The sequence below is a fragment of the Dipodomys ordii genome, unplaced genomic scaffold, assembly GCF_000151885.1.
Source record: "Dipodomys ordii isolate 6190 unplaced genomic scaffold, Dord_2.0 Scaffold187, whole genome shotgun sequence".
Classification (NCBI taxonomy): domain Eukaryota; kingdom Metazoa; phylum Chordata; class Mammalia; order Rodentia; family Heteromyidae; genus Dipodomys; species Dipodomys ordii.
In genome coordinates, this window is record NW_012267403.1 from 1,281,247 (window position 1) to 1,309,068 (window position 27,822).

At 39.6% G+C, this 27,822-nt stretch overlaps 1 protein-coding gene across 1 annotated transcript; it reads right to left on the reverse strand.

Moving 5' to 3' along the window:
- Positions 1-911: 911 nt before the first annotated feature.
- Zc4h2 (zinc finger, C4H2 domain containing) lies at positions 912-26,948 on the reverse strand. Its single transcript, XM_013034294.1, has 5 exons — positions 26,704-26,948; positions 7,103-7,274; positions 4,899-5,071; positions 3,539-3,701; positions 912-2,280 (listed from the first exon to the last, which is right to left on the reverse strand). The coding sequence occupies exons 1-5, from the start codon at positions 26,754-26,756 to the stop codon at positions 2,167-2,169; spliced, it is 675 nt and encodes a 224-aa protein (XP_012889748.1). The 5' UTR covers positions 26,757-26,948; the 3' UTR covers positions 912-2,166.
- Positions 26,949-27,822: the final 874 nt, after the last annotated feature.

Here is a 27,822-nt window from a genome sequence, read left to right on the forward strand (position 1 = left end):
TGAGCCACAGCTCTACTTCTCACATTTTGGTCCTGGACTTTCCTGTTCAGGATAGTTCTCAACCAGGATCCTCAGATCTCAGTTTCATAAGTAGCAAGGTTTACAGGTGTGAGCCACTGTCACATGGTCCAAATGCAGAAATGTTGAAAGAAAAAAAATTAATCATGTGATGAAGTAGAAAACTCTGACCCCAAACCTGAAAGTTTCTCTTAAGCTATTTAATTCTGGGTAACTTATGGAAGCCTCTGAAATTCAGTTTATGTTTTATGGAAAATTATAATAAGAATACTTACCTGTAGCCAGATATAAGGTTGTGTGCCTATAATCCCAGCACTTGGAAGGCAAAGGCAGAAAATTGAGAATGTGAGAGGCTAACCTGGGCTACATAGCATGACCCTGTCTCAAAAACAATAAGAAAAAGTATAGTTAGGAAGTGGAGGTGTGGCTCAAGTGGTAGAGCACTACCCTTGAGTGAAAAAGGTTAGGGATAGCACTCAGGGCCTGAGTTCAAGCCCCAGTACCAACACACACACACATACCACATAAATGGCATTTCTGCATTTGGGAATGGCTTGAACAGGGAGATGATTAAATCTGGACTTGAAATCATGGAGTAGTTATCTAATGAAAAGCAGAAAAAATAGAAAAAGGAATAGCTTGTAAGACTGGTTTGAAAATCAAGAATGTGAGATAAAGCATTTTGCCTGATACAGAGTAGGTACTGAATAGCTTCTATGATAACTAGGAGAATTATTATGTTGTGGTATTCTATTTATAAACTGGAGGGAATAAAGAGCTATCCAGGAGAGAAAATGGTATTATATTTTCTGAATTATCATGTATTCAGTAGGCCCTCAAGTCAGTATTTACTCCAATGAACAAACGTTTATTGAAAAGGATTTATACAGACATAACACTCTTACCTTCAAAAGGCAGAGGAGCCTTTGTTATTATGAACACATACACTGTGGCAACTTAAAACTACAGTTAAGGAAAGAGGGAAAAAATATCTTCTCCCTAGCCAGGGACTGAGACCTAGAACTAAAACTTTTTCATTCAGTCAGCCCCCTTCTTCATTCTTTAAGTCTGAATGACTTGAAAAGGAGACCTAGCTAGGTTTGGTGCAGAGGAGAATTGTAGAACCTGGAGAACATGAGGCCTTTTCTTTTGGAATGAAGTTTCCTGCACAATCCACAGGAAAGAGGTGCCCAGCATCTATCCTGAGCTGAGGTTGCCTTATACAAGACAGACTTAGAAGAGAGAAGGATGAATGGAAATAAGTCTATCCACTTCATCAGTGTTTACTGATTGGTACTCATGTGAATTTAAGTCCACACCTTCTCTCCCCATGATATACCACTGAGCAGGTACCAAAGTAACCATTTTGAACACAAGCCAACATCATAATCATCACCGGGCCCTTCTCAGCCAAAAATAACTCCTGTAGGTTACGCCTCAGCCTCAATGTCTTGCTTGGGCAGTGAGTTAGGCAGGACCTATATACAGGGACTGGTTCTGTAATTCATTGTGGAGAAAGTCTAATCCAGCCCAACAGATCTCAGAATTTCCAGCCACCTAACCTGGTACTTAAGAATTTTAGCACATCTGAGAGACTTGGGTAGGGAGCTATAGGCTAACATCCAGGCCTCATAAATGATATTAAAAGGAAGATTTGTCTAAGCTACCTCTGGTACTTAAGGATGAGGATGGAGGTGGAGGAAAAGATGGCACTTAGTCTGTTAGGAAGTCCATCAAGAAGACTGCTGTCTCTTGGGAGCCTTAGACAAAAATAAATGGAAGAGAAACCAAGATATGAGCATTCCCCCTGGCCTCAGAGCCTATAGCTTCTTAAGACTTCAGGCATGAGGTACAAGCAACAGTCACTTCTGGGCTTTTGCCCTGCCTTTAACTCCAAACAGGAGCAGTGAAATGAAAATGGGAGAGAAGGCCTCATCATCAGATACAGTCGTTAGCACCTGAATCTCATTTCTTCTTAAATCAGAAATCCCAAGAGCACGAAAAAATGAAGCGCAAAGTGGGGGGAGGGGGAAGGTGTTGTGCTTCTATCACATTAAATAGGAGACTTGGTGAAGTAGGGAATCAGGACATCAAGCACTCTGCCAAGGGGAGGGCTTATGATCAGCTGAAGTCTACATGTTCTCCTCTTCATTCGTCCTGCTTCCGTTTGGGCTTTTTGGGGTTTCTAGACCGACTCTTGGCTTTGCAAAGAGGACATATAGGTGCATTCCGGTGAATTTGCTGGTGACAGGACAAACAAGCCTGGTGGGGGAGGGGCACAGGATAAAGAAAGTTAGTGCATATATTCATCTAGACCATGGCTCCTCAGGGACCCAGAAAGCAATTGTGATTTTCCATCAGGATGGAACAGTAATCAGACTCCAGGATAGAGATTAGTGCTCTTGGATATCATAGAAGATGAGGTAAAGGAAAAAACTCAGGTCAGAGAAGGGTGTTGAAAAATATATGTAAATTTTGGAAATAAGGCAAAATGAGGACTTAGCATTATACTACACTGCTGTCTCTAACAGACTGACTCATGATTATTTAATATTCTGGGGAGGGGTTAGTAAACTTTTTCTAAAAAGGCCAAAATAAGAAATAGTCTAGACTTTTGATACTATATTGTTTTGTTGCAACTACTCAACTCTATTTTATGTTAAGATGCCTATAAATCCTAGCTTTGCAGAAGGCTGAGATCTGAGGAACAGAATACAAAGCCTATGCAGAAAAGTCTGTGAGATGCTTATTTTCAATTATCTGGCAAAAAAGGCAGAAGTTGAGGTATGGCTTAAGTGGTAGAGCCTCACCCCTAAACAGAAAAAGCCAAGTTGAATACCTCAGTTCAGTCCCCAGTATGGGCACAGAAACAAAACAACAACAAAAAGATACAATATATAAATATACAGGCATGAATGTGTGCTGATAAATCTTTAACAAAAACAGGGATCAGGTCTGACTTTGCCTGTATATTATAGTTTGCTGAGCCTAGGATCGAACAGAATGTCTCTTTGTTTAACTGTTTACTATTGATCAAACTGTGTAAGGTTATTAGGATAACCTGTAGATGGATTTTGCCCGGTAATGATACAAATGAGTTCTTTTGGGGTGGTGGATAACCAAATTGCCCCATAGGAAATAAATCAGTTTTGTATCTAACTTTGCAAATTTATTTCAGATTTCCTTTGTTTTCTTAACGATATAAATATCTGCTCCTCAACTATTTTGGGAACATGCCTTCTGATCCTGGTGGCTCCATCATTGATCCATGCTAACTATATATTTGTGTAAATAATTATGTCTGCAACATTTGAAACATTTCAGCAGGACTGACCTATCTCCCTTAATTTGAATACATGTAGGAATATGGAGCAATAAAAATCACTGAGCCCAATTTAGCAGTTCCCTAGCATCCCAAGAGAAGGCTATTAAAAAAAAAATAAGGCCCAAAGCCCCACACCCAGAATTCCATGGGCGTCCTATAGGAAGATACTTGGATTCTTTCACAGCCCCCACTCACCTTCATAGGTGGAGGCTGTTGTCTGAAGGTGGCTGTCTGCCGGGTGTCCTGCTTCCGGGCCACTTGGAGTTGCTGGGCAGCAGCAGCTGCAGCAGCCAGAGACTCAGGGATGGGAGGCTCTTGAGGCTCTGTCTGCCATTCTGCTTTCTGCTTCTCAAAGTAACTTTGGAGATAAAAGACATTGGCTGAATCATTCTGAAAGCAAGAAGAACCTTCCCCCTCTAAAGTATCCAGGCCACTGAACTAGGGTTTGGATTATGGTTCTCTCTAGAAAGTGATAACACCCTCTTGAGCTCAAAGATCCCGTCTCTTATCAGCTAGGAGCATATCCCTCATGCCCTTGACTTTAAGAAGCCTAGTGGATTAGGTAACCTCAGACAAAGCTAGCCTGGGCAGAAAAGTCCATATGACTTTTATCTCCAATTAACCATCAAAAAGCCAGAAATGGAGTTGTGACTCATGTGGGAAAGCACTAGCCTTAAACAAAATTTAAGGGACAGCACTTACGTCTTGAGTTCAAGCCCCAGTACCATCACCAGAAAGAACAAATGGATGGAAGGGACAAAGGAAGGAAGGAAGGAAGGAAGGAAGGAAGGAAGGAAGGAAGGAAGGAAGGAAGGAAGGAAGGAAACAAGGAAGGAAGATCTGATTATGAAACCTTGCTCTGGTTAGCAAAATCCTTTAAGATATTTATTCCTATCCTTCAATCCATGCCTATTTTCACTATTCATTTTTTTTGTCGGTTGCAGGGCTTGAATTCAGGGCCTGAGTGCTGTCCCTGAGCTTTTTTGCTCAAGGCTAGTGCTTTACCACTTTGATCCACAGCACTAGTGCCAGTTTTCTGGTGATTAATTGGAGATAAGAGTCTGATGGACTTTTTTGCCCAGGCTGGCTTTGAACTGCAATCCTCAGATCTCAGTCTCCTGAGGGCTAGGATTATAGGTATGAGCTACTGATGCCCGGCTTCACTACTCCTTTTATATACCCCTCAGCATCAGAAGCTTACCACTTCCACAGGCAACCTGTTCTACCTTTAGGAAGCTTTCCTTCTGAGTAGCGAGGATTATAGGTATGAGCTACCAGTGTCTGACTAGTCATAGGTAAAATTTTATGTTGTCAAAATCAAAAAGAAATTTAAAAGGCAGCTATTAATTCTAGTCTAATCATCCAGGCTAGCCCAGCCCACAGACTTACCTAACATCATGCAATGAATCAACCATTGATAGGCCTAGAATTAGGACAATATATCCTGGCTTACAGGCCAGGTTTTGGGTATAAATACATAGTGCCAGTGTTTGTCTTTGCTTGCATGTGTGTCAGTGTTATTGATGTATTGTGGGTATAGAAGGAGTCAGCTTACTCCAAGGAGAGCTTCTCTTCCTCCTCACACAAGTCAGGAAGCCGCTGCAGGCCCAGAGTCATGCGCAGAGCATCTACATGTTCTTTCAGTGGCTTATACTCATCATGTAGTCGCCGGGTAGACTCTAGAAGCTTGTTTAGGTCATTCTCAGATTGTTTGATGGTGTTTTCCATCTGGAAAATAGAGTAGGATGACAGGGGGAAGAAAAAAATCCCAAAGTTCTTGAAGACACTTTATGACTGAGCAGATAACAACAAAAACTCTAGGGCCAGACCAATTTATGTTCAAGTTTTGGATCTGTCATGATCTTTCTGTCAAGCCTCAGCTTCTTCATCTCTGCAGGTGTATTAGTGTATTATCCCATGCAATGTTGACGAAGATTTAATGATTCATACAAAGCACTAATATAAGGACTAACAGAACAAAGACTGAATGAATGATAACGTTCAAACACACCTCAGAGCTGTGAAGGCCTTTATAGCTCCTTTAGGTCAGAGACATAAGCTTCAATGAGAAGAAAAGACTTCTCTAGGGAAATACTTTTTTTTGTTCTGGTATTGGAGCTTGAACTTAGGGCCTGGGAGTTGTACCATAGCTTTTTCTTTTCTTTTTTTGCTCAAGGTTGGTGCTCTATCAACTCTACCACAGCTCTGCTTCTAGCTTTTTGCTGGTTAATTGGAGATAAGTGTCACAAACTTTTCTGCTTTGGTTGGCTTCAAACTCCTATCCTTAGATCTCAGGTTTCTGAGTAGCTAGGATTACAGCATAAGTCAACATCTCCCAGCTGGGAAATACTTCTTAAGGACAAAGTCTGTACAAAACATAGAGTTTCTTTCTCCTAGACCAGTGATTTTTCTCCTAGGTCAATTGTTCTCAAAATGCAGTTGCCAGATCACCAGCACCAGCATCATTGGGAAGTCAGAAATGTAACTTCTCAGGTTCCAACCAAGCCATATTGAACTGGAAATTCTCAAGTAGGTAGAGCCTAACAATTTGTTTGTTAATAGGCCTATCCAGATATTGAGTCATTGGCTCTTACTCCATCAAAAGTAATTTAAATGGGGCTGGGAAGGTGGCTCAGTGGTAGCTTGCCTTGCATGCATGAGGCACTGGGTTCAATTCCTCAGTACCACATAAGCAGAAAAATCCATGGCGTTGAGGATTAAGTGGTAGAGTGCTAGCCTTGAACTGAAGAGCTGAGAGACAGTGCCCAGACCCAGAGTTCAGGCTCATGACCAACAACAAAAAAAGCTAGTTAGGAGGCTGAGATCTGAGAATCACAATTAAAGCCAGCCCAAGCAGAAAAGTCCATAAGACTCTTATCTCCAGTTAAGCACCAAAAAGCAGGAAATAGAGCTCTGGCTCAAATGGTAGAGTGCTAGCCCTGAGCAAAAAAGCTCAGGGACAGTGCCCAGGCCCTGAGTTTAAGTCCTAGGATAAGCACAAAAAAGAAAAAAATTAAAATGAAAAAAAGTAGTTTAAAGGGGCGGGCACTAGTGGCTCACACCTGTAATCTTAGCTACTCAAGAAGCTGAGATCTGAGAACAGCAGTTCAAAGCCAGCTTGGGCAGGAAAGTATTCGAGATTCTTACCTCCAATTAACCACCCAAACCTAGAAGTGGAGCTGTGGCTCAAATAGTAGAGCTCTAGCCTTGAGCCAGAAAGCTCAGGGGCAGCTCCCAGGCCATGATTTCAAGCTCTAGTACCAGCTCCCCAAAAATTTATTTAAAGAAATGTCATAGGCTCTAAGGATTGGAAAAACACCTTATAGGTTTTTGGATAACTCCAAAAAAGGGAAGCTTATCACCTTGTCACGAGAGTCTCCAAAAGGCAAGTTCTAATAAGAGAGCCTCACTTTGATAGGTATGCTGAGATAATTTGTTCAGTCTGGTTGGAAGCTTTAGAGTACCTTAAGATATACCCTCAGAGCCAGGTGTCTGCTCTGCTTTTCTTCATGACAAGTTCTTGACTCTCAGATTCCAGAATAAAAGCATAACCAAATGAAAGAGCCCCTGGAGGTTAGTGAACCCCTCGTACAATGCATAGACAATAAAATGAGGCCCAGAGTGAGAGGCCTTTCCAGGGAACTCCTGGATTGTTGCACTGTACAATGTCCTGACACATGGTCCCTCAGGATGGCCACAACCACATCCCAAAGAAAGGCCATACATTCACTGCTATATCTTCCTTAGCCAGCCCCATACCACATTGATATCAGCGTGGATGAGTCGAAGTTCCTCCACATGGGCCATCTTCTCCTGTAGCAGTAGGTCCATCTCTTGCTTGTATTCCTTCAGGTGCCTCTCTTCTGACTCAAGTGCTTCAAACTCTGCCTTCAAACGTGCCTTGATCTTCTCCATTTGCAGGGTCTTATTCCTGAAATTTCCCCCAAGCAGGAAACAGGTCAGCAGAAGAAGGGAGAAAAATGGAAATAGAGAACATAGTTATGCCCTGAGACAGTGCTATCTGCCTATACCATCATTCCAAACATTCCTCTCTTGGGCAGAGTCAAGTAGAAACCATCCCAAAAGAAGTCAGAAGATGTTTTCTTTTAAGAAAAATGCTCAATGTTCACAAATGGGGTTAATTGTGTACCCTTAGGATATTTTCAAATGAGGCGTGTAGGCCTCACTTATCTGTGGCATTTAGTGGACGCGATCTAGAGATATTAAATAGATACTTGATACACAGGAAAGTCACACACTACAGAGAACTCCCATAAAAGTTGCCAATAGTGACCTTTGTAGAAACTCTAGGAGGCACTAGCCAATAAACTTTCTTTTTTTGGGGGGAGGGGGGTCCAGTCGTGAGGCCTGAACTCTGGGCCTGGGCACTGTCCCTCAGCTCTTCAGCTCAAGGCTAGTGCTCTACCACTTGAGCCACAGCACCACTTCCGGCTTTTTTCTTTTTGCTTATGTGGTGCTGAGGAATCAAACCCAGGGCCTCATCAAGCAAAGCAAAAGGTCTACCACTGAGCCACCTTCTCAGCCCCATAGCCAATAAACTTTCTACAGGGATGAATTTATTTTTATTTTATTATTTTTCAGTGCTGGTACTGGGGCTTGAACTCAAGACATAGCACTCTTGCTTGTATTTTTGTTTTTGTTTTTATTTTTGGCTCAAGGCTTCCACTTCCAGCTTTTTGGTAGTTAACTCGAAATAAGAGTTTCAAGGATTTGTCTACCCAGGATAACTTCAAACCATGGCTATTACCAGTTTTTATTTGAACCTGTTGGGCAACAGAATGGTTTTCTTTTGTTTCTTAGTCAAGAGTGGCTTGATCCAGAAAGTTCTGTGAGAAGATATGGAATGGACAGTCACATGTGCACCATGGGAGCATAGGAAAGGAGAGAGCATACCCATTTAGGTATGGGAACAGATCACATAGAACACCATGATCCTCAGATAGCCTCCTGAGTAGCTAGGATTATAGGTGTGTGTCACGTGTGTGACAAGATGGAAATCTTTTTAGCTGTGCTTTCTTTAACAGTAGCCCTAGGCATAAGTGGCTACTGAGAACTTGAGATGTGGCTTGTGCAACTGAGGAACTGAATTTTCAATTTTAATTCATTTTCATTAATGTAACTTTAAAAAACATATGTAGCTGATGGTTCCCATGGACAGCACAACTCTAGACTTCACTCAGTTTCGGAAGAGAATGGGGACGTGAATTATTATGAATTACTTCTGTCTCTAATAAAACCTTGTTTATAATTGTTAAATCTGGAGTACATTTCCTCTGTCTCAGTAGTGTCACATCTAGGCGTTTATATTAATGCAATAATTCAAAAAGGCAAAAGTCAATAGATGATAGACAAGCAAATCTGGAATGTTTGTAATATAGAAATTGCTAATGACATGTTTGTTAAAAGAAACTATATACCTTAAGTTGTGATTATACTACACTGAGCTTTTAAGTTCAAAGTATACATGAGGTTTCAAAGGGGCCTACATAAGGGAATGCAAGATTCTAGAAGGAGGTCCCCTCAAGGCACATTACTATTTCTATACTGGACCCCTATTTCCCTGTTCTCAAGACCTGCCTAAACATTGATCCTTTACTCATACTTAGTACATTCTTTCTTCTGCCTCAATGCCTGGTATGCCCTCTGTACCAGCCTATCTCATGGGGTTCCAGCTCTTCACATTGCCCTCTGGCTCCTAATATCAGCCAGCTTCTGTCTTTTGTTTTTAGATTTTTACCCAGCCAGGCCTTGGGCCATGATTCTCCTACGTATGCCTCTCACACAACTGGGGTTATAGCAAAATACCACCATGTCCAACTGACTTAGATGGAGTCTCACTCATTACCTTTTGCTCTGGGATAGCTTTGAGCCATTATCCTTTAGATATCTGTCTTACAAATAGGTGGGATCACAGAGCTAGTAAATCAGATATTGGGATTTGAAGCTAAAGATCTCTAATACCGAATCCAGTTCTTATAGACTAAATATGAAATGTTGCTCCACAGAACCATGTGTTCAATGTTTGGTTCCCAGCTGGAGGAGATGCCTAGCTGGAAGAAGTAGGTCAGTGGAAATGTATCCTAGGGGTTATATCTTGCCTTGGACCTTGGTTGCCATGAGGTGAAGAACCTCCTCTGTCACACCCTCCTATTCCCATGAGGTTTTGTCTTGCCTTGGGCCCAGAAAGTGGAACCAGGGACTATGAGCTGAAACCTCTGAAACTGTAAACTAAAATAAATCTTCCCTTTAAGTTGTTTATGTCAGCTATTTTGTCATGGCAATGTAAAAGTTACCATCATGCCTACATATCACCCACTACTCCATATTGCTGTTGACAGATGTTACCAGGCTGAAGGGCGTAAACATATCAAGGATTTTTGGTACATCACTGAAATATCTTATATGTGAATGATATTGATTTTTTACTGGCCATAACTTTTTTTTTTTGGCGTTGTCTTGAGCTATGGGCCTGGGTGCTGTCCCTCAGCTCTTCAGCTCAAGGTTAGCACTCTACCCCTTGAGCCACAGTGCCACGTCTGGCTTTTTCTGTTTATGTGGTGGTGAGGAATCAAACCCAGGGCTCATACATGCAAGGCGAGCACTCTACCACTGAGTCACCTTCCCAGCCCCTAGCCATGACTTTTTAAGATACCCTCATATCTAGATTTCTATACTCTTCTAGGATATGAAGAGTATGGAAATGGCCTAGCTTGGTAGAGCATTACAGATGGGAAAACTGAGATTTCAAATGGTATATTATCTCAACTTGATGCATATCCCAGTGAAGGCAGGCTTGGGCTGAGAACTGCTTCTGCAGGAAATCACATCAGATTTAAAACTATACAAATACTGGTTCTGCCCTTGACTATTTGCCTTGGCCAATAATAACAACTACAATTATATTTTAACTATATTTATTCAACACCTACTAAGGACCAAAAATAGAGGGTTTACTTACATATTCATTCAAAAATATGTACTGAACAACTGTCATAAGCCATATACTATACTAGATGCTAGGGACAGACAGAAAGAGGACAATAATATATGGACAAGAAACTTCATCTAATGAGAAAATCCAACCCCTGGACACAGTTATATGTGGAACCACATGATAAGTTGTAGAAAGCAGATGCAGAATGCAATGGAAGGCTGAAGGATACAGTAGAGGTAGGAGAGCTGTCAGTGCCTGGAGGCATGGCTTAGCCATAGAGTACCTGCCTAAGCAACCTTGAGGCCTTAAGTTGAAACCTCAGTAGTGCCTCCTTAATGAGTCTGATCAGCCACAAAAAGGTTCCCTGACAATCTGAGGTTGTGGCATCTCCACTGAGATCTAAACAATTAGTAGGTTAGCTGGTGAGTGCAAGTAGACACAGAAAAGAACAGGCCAGAGTGAAAGCAGCATGAATAATGGCTCCAAAGCAGAAAAAAGCAAATAAACAGCTGGTTGCAGGTAGTTGACACCAGGAATCCTAGAAAGTCAGGAGGCTGAGTATCGCAGTTTGAAGCCAGTCTGGACAAGAAAGTCTTTGTGCTCTTAATTCTAATTAACTACCAAAAGCTAGAAGTGGAGCTGTAACTCAAATGGTAAAGTGACAACCTTGAGGGAAAGAGCTCAGGCTCTGACTTCAAGCCTCAGTACCAGTACAAAAAAAATTCCAAAGACCAGCATGGCTGAATCATCTACTAAAAAGGGGCATAGTTGAAACTAGGAAGTTTGGTAGAGCTCAAAATGCAGTTTGGAGCTTAGGATGAGTTAGTCCTTTTGTTTTCAGAGAAAGAGGGAATCTTAACATTTTAAACAGCATTAAAATAACATGGGCATAATCACACCTACTTGCCAGCTCACATAATAAAGTTTAATGTACTAACACAATTCTCAAGCTGACAATATGGTACATGGTGGGAAGTCAATATGATAGTGCCCAATGCTTGTGCCATGTCTACCTCCTTCACCACAGAGGTTTGGATTTTGTTACAAAGAGCTTAAATCAAGCAGTGTGTGTGTGTGTGTGTGTGTGTGTGTGTGTGTGTGTGTATTATGATTACAAAGATCAAAATAATAATCATTAGCATAAGCTACCTAGTAATTTCAGTGGCATGCTACAGGGGGCCAAGACAAGCTTTTCTAATTCAGAATAAAGTCAATTAACATAGCAACAAGTACCATTAAATGAAACTAGAGATGAGTGGTTTCTCCTGCTGATACTTAGTAGAAATTAGCATAGCACATAGCTATCTCCACTTGGATGAATGCCTTTTATCTACTGCTCCTCCCTCTATGTCTACTGTTCCCAGAACTTCATCTTGTCAGGCAGGAGACACTGCAATCCCAGATTAAATAAAATTACACCACTTTTTTCATGGTGGAGTCAGAGTTAACTGCCGTCTGTGCATGGTAAATTAAAGGCATGAAGTCTTCCTCAAAGGATCAGGACACAGTGGCATCTCCTCTCCCTGTCTGTCATCAGCAAGAGGGTAGTGTTAACCTTTGCCTGTGAGTACATGTTAGCTGCAATGTCGACATCATTATAGACATTCTCAATTGTATGACAACAAATACTAACAACCAAATAATTTCACATTTCTTTCCTTTTTCTTTATTCTTCACTTTTCTTTTTTTTTATTCCTTTTTTGTGCCAGTATTGGGACTTGAACTTAAGAGTCTCAAGCAAGTTCTTATGTGGCATTTTTCCTATCAAGGCTGGTGCTCTACCACTTGAGCTACATCTCCACTCCCAGCTTTTAGGTGGTTAATTTGAGTTAAGAGTCTCATAGACTTTTCTTCCTGGGCTGGCTTCAAACTTCAATCCTCACTCACATCTCAGCCTCCTGAGTAGCAACAATTACAGGCTTGAGCGCTCATTTCACATATTTCTTAGTGAATGTAAATAATTTTGTGATTTTAATCGTGGCTTTATGTTTTTAATCATAGCTTCCACATGCTTAATGCTAGATTATAAATATACCATCGATTTTAGTAACCTCACTGAACTCACTAGATTTAGGAGATTTCCTTAAAATATGTTTAAAAAATATATTTCTAGCCATTTCCTACAATAGTCAAGAACGTCATCAGCAAATAAGTACAGTTTCATTTCTTCTTCTCTATGAGCATATGTCTTTTCTAAATTTCTTACCTAACTGGTAAGAAATTCTGCTCATCTATTGAATAGTGGTGCTGAGAGTAAACACCCTTGCTCTCTTTGATCTTTGAGGGACAGCATTCAGTTCTTTCACAATTAAATATTTAGGGACATTCCTGGTTTTCTAATAGATTTTCACAACAAATGTGTGTTGAATTTTGTCAAGTGTATTATCTGTACAAATTAACATGATCATGTGATTTTTCTTGAACTTGTTGATGGACACTAATTATTTTTGAACCAGTACTGGAGCTTGGGCTCAGTGTTTGGAATCTGTCCCTTTAGTTTTTGCTCAAGGCAGGTGTTCTACCACTTGAGCAACAGCTCCACTTCTAGCATTTTGCTGCTTAATTGACATATGAGACTCATGGGCTTTCCTGCCTGGGATGACTTTGAACCATGATTGTCAGATCTCAGCCTCCTGGGTAGTTAAGAATGCACACATGAGCCACCAGCACCCAGCTACACTGATGGATTTTTGAGTCATTAGCTGGTCTTGCATCTCCTGAAAAAATCCCAATTGGTCTCAATGCATAATTATTTTTATGCATTGCTAAATCCTATTTGTTAATAAAGAGTTTTGCATCTACATTCATAAATGATTCTGTAGTTTTCTTCTTCTTTTTTTTTATACTGTCATTGCCTGAAGTTGGTATCAGGGTAATAATAACTTCAGAAGATGAAATGAGAAGTGTTCTTTACACTGCTACTTTCTGGAAGAGACTGTGAAGCACTGGTGTTAATTCTTTTTAAATGTTTGGAAGGATTTTCCAGTGAAGCCATCTGGGCTCAGAGATTCCAATTTTGAGAGTTGTTAAGTTACATATTCAATTTCCTAAATAGTTACATGGGGCTATTTAAATTATCTATAGATGTATTTAATTTGCTTCACAAACATTATACTTTGTTATGGTTTGGATTTGAAATATCCCCCCAAATTCATGCATTAAAGGCTGGTCCCACAATCAATACATTAGTACTCAGAGGTGGGGCCTTTAAGGTATATTTGGATCATGAAGTCTCTGATCTCATAAGTGGACGGATCCACTAATTGATTCGTAGCTTAATGATCTGTTGGGTGGTGGTAGAAATTTCAGGAAGTGGAGCCTAGTTGGAGAAAGTAGATCATTGGGGTAGTGCATGACTCCTCTCTTTCTCTGTCTTTGTCTCTGTCTCTCTTTTTGTCTCTTTTACTGTCTCTGTTTGTCTCTCTGTTTTTCCCTCTGTCCCCCTTTCCTGGCCACCCTGAAGTGAGAACCTATACTGTACCACACAATTCCCACAACAATTTTTCACATCATCCCATGCCCAGAACAATGGAGCCAAGTACACATTGTTTGAAAACTCTAAAACCATGAACCAAAGTAAACATTTGCTCCTCCTTTAAGTTGTTTCTCTCAGACATTTTTGTCACAATAGAAAATTAATATGCATTATTTACAAACAAAGTTTGGGGAAAACTTGTGCTGACCAAGTCTATTGTTTCCATTTTTCAATAACATACATTTAATTTTGTTGTACATCACATTTTAAAAATTCTTGCAATATATCTTTTTTGGTGTGCCAGTACTGGGGCTTCAATTTAGGACTTTATTTCTCAAGGCTAGTACTCTACCAATTGAGTCATGGCTACACTTTGAGCTTTTGGCTTGTTAATTGGAGATATGAGTCTTACAGACTTTTCTTCCTAGGCTGACTCTGAACTGGAATCCTCAGGTTTCAAACTTCTGAGTAGGTTGGTTTGCAGTCGTCAGCCATCAACACCTGGCTCATATAGAATTTTATAGCTGGTATCCTTTTGTGTAGGGGTCTGTGCTGACATTTTGTTTTACTTTTGATGTCTATATTTTTTGTTAGTGCTGCTACCATATTTTGAAATATGTGTGTATGTGTAGTTTTTAATTTCACTGATTTTTGTTCTTATATTTATTATTTCCTGTTTTCTGCTTGCTTTGTTCATATTTTTTCTCTCCTATTGTTTACAGATAAAAGTTCAGAATATTGATTTGAGGAATTTGTTTTAATGTAAATATTTATTGCTATAAATTTTCCTTTCATTGATGCTTTTATTGTATTATACAAATTTTGATAAATTACATTTTCATCTTTATATAGTTCAGTGTATTTTTACTTTGAGATTTTACCTTTGAAACAGAAAGGAATAAAGTTTTTTTTTATTAATGTCAGAGAACATTATATATTTCAACTGTTTTAAATGTGTTGAAGATCATATTTATATCACAGTATTTGAATTATTTTGATACATGGTATATTAGCATTTGAAAAGAATATATGTTCTGTTGTAGGTGGGTAGAGCATTCTACAAACATCAATTAAATCCTGTTGTGGATGGTGATATGGAGTTCTATATTATGGCTAGTACTGGTTAGTAGTATTAGACGTTGACAGAGCTGTGTTGAAGACTCCAAATATGATTGTTGATTTATCTATTCCTTCAGTTATTTTAGCTTTTGCTTCATGTATTTTGCAATTCCTTTGCTATCAAGGCTACTTGATCTGCTATTAATAGATTTCTGACTTCCTTTGGTTAATGTATCTATGGTATATGATCTTCCATTTTTTACATATTTTTATATTTAAGGTCAGTTTCTCCTAGACAATGTATAAATGAGTAATATTTTAAATTTCTGTTTTTACCTATACTTTATAATTTGTTTTTATTGTTGTATATTAACTGTACAAGTTAAAGGGTTCCATTAGGGCATTTCTATACAAGCATGTAATTTACTTTGATCATATTCACTATTCTATTACTCTTTTTTACCTCCTTCCCCTCTAATCTTCTGGGGTAACTAGTGCTTTCACTTTATTACTTATACTATTTAAATTTGATGTTAGAGCTTGAGTCTAATATTTGATTTCTCATATTTGATTCTGTTTTCTTTTTGCTGCCTTCCTATCATAAATATCACTTTTTAAATAAATACATTTTACCTACAGCATTTCTAGTGTGTGTATTTTGCATAGCTTATTTTAATGCTTGCTATATTATATTTCATATCATATTACTTCCCTTTATGCCCATTTACCCATCCCCATTTATAACAGACACACACATACACACACACCTGGGTTTTATACTGGAAAAAATGCAGCTAGGACAGTGTTGGAACAACTGGGTAAATCTGAATATACATTATTAGACAGTTTTATATAGATATGTTATACTTCTCAAGTATGATAAATGTACTCTTACAGAGAACAGTCTATTCTTTGGTTACTGAGATGAATATGATAAGATTATCAATTGACCTGATTTTTCCTCCTTATTTTAACAATGTATTGATGTACATTGATTTTCAAGTATTGGAAAAAATAAAATAAAATAAAATCTGTGTTGTAAGTTATTTTCTTTCAGTATTTCAAAAAGTCTTGTGCCACTACTTTGGGCATCTTCATTCCAATTGTTTTCTCCTACAGATATGGTGTCATTTGTCTTTGCCTCGTTAAAGGAATTTTTCTCGAATTTTCAGAGTTATACTGTTTGAAATTCATAAAAATGATGACTTATTATGTTTCTCTTGGAATTTTAGAGAGTTTTCAAACCATAACATCAAGTATTTTTTCAGCCCTAGCCTCTATCTACTCTACAAAAGTAGAGAATGATGCAGGAAGATTCCAAGTTTAAGGACAGCCTGGACTACATAGTGAAACTTTCTATCAGGCAAACAAATAGAAAGACCTCTCTGAGTGGTGTGGCACATATCTGTAACCCCAGCCCTAGGGAGGCAGATGCAGGAAGATCTTGAGTTTTAAGCCAACTTGGAGCTATACCCCAAGATCCTGTCTCCAAAATAAGGTCTTTCTAATAACTTAATTCATTAGTACCTTAATTCACTTTTACTTCTATTGCTAATACTTTTTATCTCTCCCCCTAACCATTCTAAGGAAAAAATGAATGAAGTCATAATTATAGGGTTCTAATTTGACAGAATTAATTTGTGCCCTTATAAACAAGAAGAAAATCACAACCCTCTCTTCTCCTCCCCGCTACTTTCTCCCCCACCCTCCACACACAGGAAAGGCCAGTAACAACACTGCAAGAATACATTCATCCATTTATGTAGTGAGCTCTCAGAAAGGTAAAATTGCCAGAACCTTTATCATGGATTTCTAGCCCCCAGAACTATGAGAAAATAAATATCTGTTGTTTAAGCCACTGAGTCTGTGACATTTTGTTGAGACAAACATATCTAGCCCACAGATTCCTAAAGAAAACATAGGACAGAGTTTCTGACTTACATCTTAGCAATGGGACTTATTTGGAGGAAATAGCCCATGAGCAGCATGCCCTGGGAGGATATATCCTGTCCCTGGCTCCTGCCTGTGTTTCTTTGCTTTCAGGTTGCCATGAGGAGAGCATCTTCATTCCTTCATTCCTTTCCACTCTCAGGCCCAGAAACTACAGAGCCAGCCAACAGTGGACTGAAACCATGAACCAAAAAGATACCTTCTCTCCTTTAAACGTTTTCTCTGTTACAGTAAAAACAACAACAAAAGATCAATGAAATAGTCAACAGGTATATATGATCTTCAGTGTTGCTAAATCATCAGAAAAAATATATATAATGATATCTCTTCACACTAGTTAAGAGACATATTATTTAAAAGACATATTGGATGTTTATCTCACTTGAAGATCATATGATAAGCATTGTGAGACACTGGGTTCAACACTCAGTATTATACACACACATAAACATATACATACACACATACACGTACATACAGTCTGTTGACCAAGTTAATGAGATATTGGAATCTTTGTATACTGTCAGCAGGAATGGAAAATGGTGCAGCAACTATAGAAAATAGTATGCATATTCCTTGATTATTCCGCGAGTGATATGTGCTGTTTGTTTTTCTGTATATGGCTTGTCAATTAACATGCGTGCCTTCTGTCTTTATTAACTTTTTGTCAAAATGACAGCATTTTATCTTTTTTATGGTACATATATATATATATATATATATATCTCACATTTTCTTTATCCATTCATCCATAATTTGATACTTAGTAAACTGTAGAACAGCAATTACAGAGACTTGGCGTGGGAAAAAGCAATCTTTTCTGTCAAACTAAAATTTCTCCATCTTGTAACAACTCACCATTCTGTACTGATATTTCCTGGTACTGATAATAACTGGAATTATTTGCTTTTTGATTTCTATTGTAATTATCATCTGTATTTTTTGAACTAGCCAGCCATGTCAAGGGTATGAGTCTTTACAAATGGGGGCTGGAAAGGTGGCTTAGTGATAGAGTCCTTGCCTTGCATGCATGAGGCCCTGGGTTCACTTCCTCAGCACTACATAAGCAAAAAAAGCTTAAGTGGTGCTGTGGCTCAAGCGATAGAGCATTAGCCTTAAGCTGAAGAGCTGAGGGACAGCACCCAGGCCCAGAGTTCAGGCCCTACAACCAACAACAAGAAAAAAATCAACAAATGGAGTTAAAGAAGACTACCCTTGAGTTGGAACTTTCCACTGTCTTTACCAATATCCTCCAACTGTAAGAGTCAGCAGACCTATTCTCAGCCCTGTCCCCAGCCAGCCGTGTTGAGAAGAATGTGTGCCTTTGACAGGCACTGGTGTCTGACACCTGTAATTCTAGCTACCAGGAAGCTGAGATCTGAGGGTCATCGTTCAAAGCCAACCCAGGCAGAAAAAGCCTGTGAGACTCTTATCTCTAATTAACCACAAAAAATAAAATTAAAATTAAAGAGCTGGAAGTGGAGCTGTGGCTCAAGGTAGAGTGCTAGCCTTGAGCAACAGAGCTCAGGGACAGTGCCCAAGCCCAGAGTTCAAGCCCCATTACCAAGGTGCATGCACACATACACACACACACACACACACACACACACACACACACACACACACACACACACATACACACAAGACATGTGCCTTTGCCTCCAAAAGGAAAGCTTCCCCCTAGTAGGGACCTCTCACTTATGGTTAGAATGCTTTCTAACTTCCTTGTATTACCCCATCACCCTGGTAACCAGTTGTAAAACATTCTGAGGCTGACTCCTTAGCAACAAGAAAGGACATTGTTACCCCTTGGGTTAGGATTAAAAACTGAGCAGACCACTCCACCCAGGATGCCTACCTAGCTCTGGGGAGAATAATGGCAGTACCTTTCTGCATAGAAATAACATTCCTTGACAAGTTCTCTAGTATCTCTTGTGTGTCTGTTCATTTTCTAACAATGTGGAGTCATGTGTTTTCAACATTGGGGAAGGTTAGTCAATTGGAACAGTTATAGTTAGATAGAAGGAATAATTTCTAGTATTCTACTACAGGGTAAGGTGACTACATGTATTAATAACTATTAGAGTTGAGCATTGATGGCTCATGCCTGTAATCCTAAACTTCTCAGGAAGGGGCTGAAACCTCAAGATCTCAGTTCAAGGCCACCCTAGGAAGAAAACTCAATAAGATTCTTTTCTCCAATTAACCAACAAAAAGGTAGATGTGGAGGTATGGCTCAACTGGTAGAATGCCAGTATTGAGCAAAAAAGCCAAATGAGAATGCAAGGCCCAGAGTTCAAGTCACAGTACCAGCACACACATATAAAAAAAGCAAACTATTGGACACTAAAAAAAGTATGAGAGGATTTTGAATGGTCTCACCACAAGTAAATGATACATGTTTAAGCTGATGGATATGTTAACTACTCTGATTTGATCATTACACACTGTATATATCTGTCAAAATATCATTTTGCTCCATAAAAATACATTTACTTTTCAATTTAAAATAAAATAAAACTTTAGGAACTAAAATAGAACTACCATATGATCCAGAAATCTAAATTCTGGGTATTTAACCAAAAGAATTGAAACCCAGATCTCAAAGAGTTGCCAACAACCCATGTTCATGGCAGCATTATTCACAGTAGTCAAGAACTGGGAAAAATTAAATGTCCATCAACAGATGAAAGGACAAAGAAAACATGGTTCATATACACAATGGAATTATTCAACATTTAAAAGAAATCTTACCACATATGAAGGCATGTATAAACTTTGATATAATGCTAAGTGAAATAAACAAGTCAGAGAGGGATAATTACAACATGATTCCATTTATAAGAGATATTTATAGTAGTGAAACTAACAGAAGCAGAGAGTTGCTTCTATGGTAGTTGCTAGGGGACTGGAGAAAACAAAAATGTGGAGCTGTTTTTTGGGGCATATAAAATATATACAAAGTTTCAGTTACATAAGATGAATAATTTCAAGACATCTGTAGTTAACAATACCATAATATAAATACAAAATATTTATCAAATATGTACATCTCATATTCAATGAGCTTACCAAGATAAAAATAAAATAACTAGATGGGCACTGGGTACTTCCTGTAATGCTAGCAACTTAAGAGGCTGAGATCTGAGGACTGGGATTCAAAGCCAGCCCAGTCAGGAAAGTCTGTGACACTCTTACCTCCAATAAAAACTACCAAAAATCCAGAAGTGGAGTTCTGGCTCAAGTGTTAGAGCAGTAGCCTTGAGCAAAAAACCTCAGGGACAGTGCCCAGACCCTGAGTTCAAGTCCCAAGAACAGCACACATGCCCGTGTGCCTGCACACACACACAATCAATAAATTAAAAAATAAAGTACAAGTAATGGGAGAACAAGAAGGAGGCAAAAAATTATTTTAAGAATTAATGGCAAAAATGTCTCAAATTTAATAGCAACTACACATCTATTGATCCAGTAGGTTCAACAAACCACCAGCATGGGAACATAAAGAAAACTACAATTATATCACAATAATATTGCTTAAAACAGTGATTAAGAGAAAAATTTTAAAGCAGCTAGAGGAAAAAAGACACATTAGAGGAACAAAGAATGATGAATACATTTTGGCCTACTTAGAGCATACTCCAAAGAATGATACCATTGTTTAAAGTACTGACAAAATTCTTGACAGTATAGAATTATTCTTCCAGTGACATTAAGTCTGAAACTTAAGTCTGAGTACTTCCCAGACATACAAAACCTGAAATACCCCATTACCAACCAGCAAACCATACTACAAGAAAATTTAAAGGAAGTCCTTCAACCTGAAGGAAAATGATAACAGAGAAATATATGTCTATACAAACTAATAAAGAACAATAAAAAGGGAATTGCATGGAAACATATGATGAATTACACTGAAAAGATAAGAATTTAACCAGTCTAATAACATGACATCAGAAAGAGGAAAGAGGGCAGGGTGCCAGTGGCTGAGATCTGAGGATCATGGTTCAAAGACAGCCGGTGCAGAAGAGCCCTTGTGAGACTATTGTCTTCAATTAACCACTCAGAACTCAGAAGTGGAGGGGCTGGGAGGGTGGCTCAGTGGTAGAGTGCTTGCCTTGCATGCATGAGGTCCTGGGTTTGATTCCTCGGCACCACATAAGCAGAAAAAGCCAGAAGTAGTGGTGTGGCTCAAGTGGTAGAGTGCTAGCCTTGAGCTGAAGAGCTGAGGGACAGCACCTACGCCCAGAGTTCAGTCCCCACAACTGACAAAAAATAAAATAAATAAATAAATAAAAATTCAGAAGTGGAGATGTGGCTCAAAGTGGTAGACTGCTAGCCTTAAGCAAAACAGCTCAGGAATAGTGCCTAGGCACTGTCTAGCCCCACAACCAACACAAAAAAAAAAAGAAAGAAGGAAACAAAAGTTGAATAATTTTTAGATTCTTACACCATTTTGAAGAGCAAATATTTTATTTTTATTAGCAAATATTAACTTATAAGAGTTCCATTGTGAGATTTACATACATGCATATAATATACTTTGATCAAATTCATACCATCTGTTATTTTTTTCTTACCCTTCTTTATTTCCTTTCTTTTATTAGAGTTTTTAGTGGATTTCATTGTGCTTTTTTCATACATATATTATGTATTCCTTTAATATCCACTTCCAATCACTCTTTCCTTTTCCCTTTCAGCAGTATCCTTTAAAAAACCATAGCATATTATTACATGTTTTAGATCTAGCTTCTGCATATGCGTGAAAATAATAAATATGTAACTTTCTGAGTGTGGATTATGTCACTCAACATGATCATGATCATGATCATGATCTCCAATTCCATCCATTTTTCTGCAACAACACAAGTTGATTGTTTTAAAAAATTATTATTATTAAGTAGTTAGACCAGGAGGTTACAATTACATAAGTCAGGTTATAAGTACAATGCATGATCAATGTCACACTTTCCATCATTCTCCCACATTTTCTACCTCCCATCCTTACAACTATGTTCAGCTTATTTTTACAGGGGAAGATTTTGAGATAGAGAGAAGCAAAGTGAATTGCCAAAATCAGAAATTCAGGAAGTGAAAAATCCAGTGTTGTGTACCTGATTACCTTCTCATCACAGCATAGCATTGCTGCTTGGGAACTAGTTAGAAATGTAAATTCCCAAATGTAAATGTAAATTCCCTCTCTCAAGAAACTAAATCTGTCTTTTTAATTTTCATTCTTTTTCTTTGCCCTATTTTCCATATATGAATTGAACATTTTATAATCCTATTTTTATTTGTTTTTAATGTGTTCGAGTATATCTCTTTGCATAGTGTTTATTGGTGTTTGCTCTCAGTATTACATTATAAATACAAAATTTATCACTATCTTCTAACATTATTATGTATCAGGTTTTGTGAAATATAAAAATATAGAAACTTCTCCCTTTTCGATGGGTGACAATGTCAGACACCTTGTATTCATGTACTGTTTTGTAGAATGGGAACTTCTTTGTACAACTACTTAAAGATGATAATAAGAAAAAAGTTTAAAGAAGAGAAATGTCTCCGTTTTATATCCCTTTAAGTTCCTCTACTTATAAAATGTCACATTTTTTTCTACATACACTGTGATCACATTACATGTTACAAACTTTCAGGGAATTCCTAATAAGGAATGAGGAAGGCAGTCAAGGGTAGCAGGGAATGTGTGGGAGAGGGTGATGGGGGTAAATATGATCAAAGGATATTACATATATGTGTGAAAAATATTGCTAAATTCACTGGGTGCCTCTGGCTCATACTTATAATCCTAGCCACTTAAGAGGCTGAGACTTGAGGATCACAGTCCCATACCAGCACAGGCTGGTTAATTAACCAGCAAAAAGCCAAAAATGGAACTGTGGCTCAAGTGCCTTTAGCCAAAAAGCTAAGGGAGGGTACAAGGCCCCAAATTCAAGCCCCAGTACCAGCACAAAAAAGAAAATATCATTAAATTTATTTTCAGCAATTTAATATTGGTAATTTAAAAAGAGAAAACTTTCCCTTTGATCAGGAAACATAACTTTTTAAACCTCAAAAGTATCCCATATTTACTCACACTTTTGCTTTCAGTGTTTATATTTCCTTCTTGCTATTACAAAGTGAACTTACTTTTGTTATTCTGAAGAATTATTTTTAGCAGTACTGGAGTTTGAACTCAAGACCTCACACTTGCTACCACTGAGCCACTGTGCCAGCCCATCACATTTGTTACTTTTTCATGATAGCACTACTGTTAAATTCCCTTTGTTTTTCATCATCTGAGGATGTCTAGCTTACACCCTCAATAATGATATATACTATCACTGATAAGTCAACATAGGTTGACCATTCCTTTCCTTTAGCACTTGAAAATGTGCTGCTTTGTTAGTTAGGCTCTGTAATTTTCTTAGTAAGTATAAATAAGATATTGTTTCTCTTCAAGATTTTCCTTTTTCAGAAGTTTAATTACAGTGTGCCTTGGAATGGCTTGCTTTTCATTGTTTCTATTGGTGTTTGCTCAGCTGCTGCTGCTGGTTCTGCATTCTCCTCTTCCTCTTCCTCGTTGTTGTCATCATCCTCATCCACCTCCTCGTCCTCCTCCTCCTCCTCGTCCTTGTCATCCTCCTCCTCCTCCTCCTCCTCCTCCTCCTTCTTTTTCTTTTTCTTCTTTTTGTCAGTTATTGGGCTGGAACTTGAGGCTTGGACACTGTCCCTGAACTCTTTTGCTCAAGGCTACTCCCACTTTGAGCCACAGCACCATTTCTGGTTTTCTGGTGGCTAATTGGACAGAAGAATTTCACCAGATTTTCCTGCCCGGGCTGGCTTTGAACTGTGATCCACAGATCTCAGCCTCCTGAGTAGCTAGGATTATAGGCATAAGCCACCAGCACCCAGCTTGCTCAGCTTCTTGAATCTGGAGGTTGTCATGAAGGTTTTGGTCATTGTTTCTTCCATTCCTTTCAATTTTGTCTTTTTTCTCCTCTCTTATGGGGAATCTGTTGGTATGAATGTTAAAACTTTTGTAATAGTATGAGTGATTTCTATTACTCTATGGGGCTTTTTTTTTTTTGCAAATGAGTATACCAGTACTGGGTTTTGAACTCAAGACCTGGGCTCTGTCCTTTAGCTTTTTCATCAAAGGATGGCCACACTTCCACTTATAACTTTTTGCTGGTTAATTGGAGACAAGAGTGTCATGGACTGTTCTGCCTGGGCTGGCTTCCAACTGCAATCCTCGGATCTCAGCTTCCTGAGTGACTAGAATACAGGCATGAGCCACCAGTGGTTGGCTTATTAATTGTTATTTAAGATGGTTAATTTTTTTCTGTGTCTTCTCCACCTTGCTGTTGGGCCTATCCACTGAGTTCTCAAGTACTGGTAGTGTTATGTTTTTGAGTTCTAAAAACTCCATTCATTTTCCACTCTTTTTTGTTATTGACACTGCTTATTTGCTGTGATTTTCTATTTTATAATATTTTGAAGAGTTTTGTAATTTCTCACTGAAGTATTTCATGGGATATTTTAAAATGTTTTTCAGATAATTTAAGTGTCTCTTTCAATATTGACATCTGTGTATTTTCTCTTCTCATTCAAGTGGATATGGTTAGAAATTTTTCATTAGAAGTTGAACATTCTGGAACTCAAATTGTTTAAGCAGGTTTCCTCTGATACTTTCCTGGACAGATAGGGCAGGTCATTAGAAGTCCAGTTTTTACACAAGATGTCTCTTGCTAATCAGGTTGGTTAGGAGTGTGAGTTTGGTCTTGCCTCAACCTCCACTGATTCTATCTCAGTTATGCTAAAAAAAAAAAAAAAACACCACCACCACTAACAACAACAAAACAACCTCTCCTGGTTACTACTATTGAGAATAGAAATCATGGTGGTCTCCATTGGGAGGGGTCCATTTTCATTTAGGATAAATGTCCTTTCTCCCAAATGGTCCTTCTCTGTGTACAAGATGGCCTAAACTTCTTATTAGCTACAGTATTATGATCCCTAGCATTTTACTACATGCAGGTATCTCACTCCCTGTTTCTTGCTGCTTTGGGGGGGGGTGTTGGGGTGGGTCTGGGGCTTGAAATCAGAGCCTGGGGGCTGTCCCTTAGTTTTTACCCCTCAATGATGGCACTCTTGAATCACATCTCCACTTCTAGCTGGTTTAATTGGAGATAAGAGTCTCACAGAGTCTCCTACTTGGACTGGCTTTGAACCAAGATTCCCAGATGTCAGCCTCCTGAGTAACTAGGATTAAAACCATGATAAGACAATGTCCAGCTGCTTCTGTAGAAAAACTGCATCATGACTCTCCCTTCTCAGACCTTTCATAGACCACTGCAAGAAGAACAGAGGCTTTGTTTACACGTGTGATTAAATGTGGCATGTTCAAGCTGCATGGCCCTGGGACACTCATCCCTATTCTTTGAGTCTCCATTTTCCAAATTGGAAAGGAGGCATAGGAAGGTCACAGGATTCTTGCAGAAATTAGTAAAAGTAGGTCACAAGGCGCAGCACACTGGAGGCTCAATAAATCACAATTCCCTCCTTTTCCTTTCCCTGTCAAAGGTGTGATGCAATCCATTCAGAGGAAGAAGAAACCAAGAAACTACCCATGCCATGTGTAGATCTCATTTAAGTATTCCAGGGCTTCAATCTCATGTCTAATTTATCATGTTTAAATCTTATAGTCTAATAACTTGAACAGATACATTTGATCTCCTCCACACCTTTTCCCCCAGGATCCTGAAAACACCACAGAAACACGAAGACAATTCCAGTAAGGCCACCATTCGAAGAAGAGTGGGAGAGAAGCAGGAACTCAGGCAGATCAGGGGAGGCCATGAAAGACCAAGTGCTGGCCCACATGGTCAGCTCTCAAGACACTATTGTGTTCAGAGCAACATCAACATTCTCTGGCCAAAGCTGGGGTAGCTAGTGACGAACTATGGCAATGAACACTTTGTCAGCACTCCTTTTACCTCCTGCTCCTCAGAGCAGTCGTCGTGATCTCATCAGCCTGGCTACCGTAGCTCCCATCCCCCCCTCCAGGCGCGGGATAGGAAGAAAGTAGTAGCAAGAGAGTAAAAGGAAAACGAGCGCGCTCCATCCTCCAGGTCCCGGCCCCCCAAACCCCCGGGATTCCTCAGCATCCCAGCCCCGCAGCCAAGGGCAGCCGCCACAGCAGATTAGATAGGTTCACCTTTCAAAAAGCTTTCCCGATCTTGGGTCCCCCCCCCAACCCCCCCCGGATTCCTCAGCATCCCAGCCCCACAGCCAAGGGCAGCGGCCACAGCAGATTAGATAGGTTCCGCTTTCAAAAGGCTTTCCCGATCTTGGGGATACCGAAGTTGGCTGGCGTGTGTGTGTGTGTGTGTGTGTGTGTGTGTGTGTGTGTGTGTGTGTGTGTGTGTCTGTGTGTCTCTGTGTGTGTGTGTGGTGGGGGGGGCGGGGGGATGTCGGGTCTCGAACCATAAAGAGCAAGAAGCCAAAAACACTTTAGAGTCAATAAAAGAAAAAAAAGAAAAAAAAGAAAGCATCCGTGAATGCTGTGACCAGTACCCGAAAAGAATAAAGCTGTCTTGGAACCAGTCCCTAGGGTCTCCATCTGGAGACTGACTCTCACTCCCTGCTTTCCCTCCCTCCTTTTTCCCTCCTCCCTCTCATCTCTTCCCACCCTCCTCCAAGTCTGAAGTCTGTTTCCGACTCTCTCCAACACCCCTAATCTTCACCTCACCTGTAAATCACTGGTGAACACGACCCTCTCCAGTTCCCCTCCGCAAGTAGCCCAACAATAGATATTTTCCATAGGTAACAGCTTGGTGCCCAGCGAGAGATGTTGGGGGTCTCGAGGTGGGCGGCGGAAGGGGGCAGGGATGCTGCGACGTACAGTGGCTCACTTACCTAATCTCTTTAATGCTTTCCAATTTGCACATGATTTCTTGTTCATCTGCCATGCTTTTCACTCTCAATTTCCCGTCCGGGAGAATCTTATAAATGCACCAGCCAAGGGATACAATAGATACAATGTAGCCACCTCCTCCAGGCTTGGGGCTCTGAGCCTGTGCGTTAGGAGCTTGGGGAAGGCCTGGGAGCTGTAGTCCGCAGCTCCAGGGCCAGCCAGGCAGCCCAAGGCCCTGCAGGACTACAACTCCCAGAAGGCCAAGCGAGACACTCCTGTTTCTCTTCCTGCAGCCGCACTTTAAATCAGTTTGTCACAGATAATTATCTCAAAGGTTGTGGGGAGGGCAGACCAATGGAAATATTCGTCTGACCAGCATATGGAAAAAAATGAAGGGAAATAGTCCCGAAGACAACTAGAGAAATGAGAAATACACGTACCCACAACCGTTCTGGGCCTTCTGCCCCAGACACATTAGCAAGTCTCTAATTAGTGAGCCCCTGGACACTGAGTGAAACCCTGCAGGGGAATGTCAAGTGTCCTAGCTTCTGCCTAGTAACTTGTACGTTTGGTATTGAGATTGAAGTGGGGGTGGAATGAGGAAAGAGGAAAGAGGAGAGAGGAAGGAAGGAGGAGATAGCGATAAAAACTGGGGAAAGCTGGTGGGGAAACCTCTTTCCTTCTAGTTATCCATCCAGTGAAACTTTACTAAGCTCAGACTTTGCCACTCAATAAAGGAAGTACTGGAACAGGCAAAGATAAAATAAAAGCAAGTCCTTGCTTCTGAAAAGCGAGACTGAAAAAAAAGCCCATTAATTACAGTTCAGTGAGGTGTCCTATTACAGGAATAAATAAGTTGTAACCTGAGCAGTGATGATGAAAATAGATCTCTCTAAAGGTTACTAAGAATTTCCCAGAGCATAGAAGAAAAATTGGGTTTCCACGAAAGGACACAACAAACACACAGAGAAAGGAAAAATCGTTCAGGGTCTCAGGAGAATAAAGTTCATATGACAGGTGTGGAGGTAAAAAGAGAAATGTATACAGAAAACATAAGTTGTCATTGTTCCATTTGTAAGGACATGGAAAGACTTGGGAAAAATTATATTAAACGAAGTAAG

Bases quoted from the DNA above. Each gene is read 5' to 3' on its own strand.
- Zc4h2 (XM_013034294.1), bottom strand. From the start codon at position 26,756: ATGGCAGATGAACAAGAAATCATGTGCAAATTGGAAAGCATTAAAGAG. The intron at 7,275-26,703 runs GTAAGTGAGCCA...GGGAAATTTCAG, and splicing joins GAAAGCATTAAAGAGATTAG to GAATAAGACCCTGCAAATGG. The intron at 5,072-7,102 runs GTATGGGGCTGG...TCTATTTTCCAG, and splicing joins TCCACGCTGATATCAATGTG to ATGGAAAACACCATCAAACA.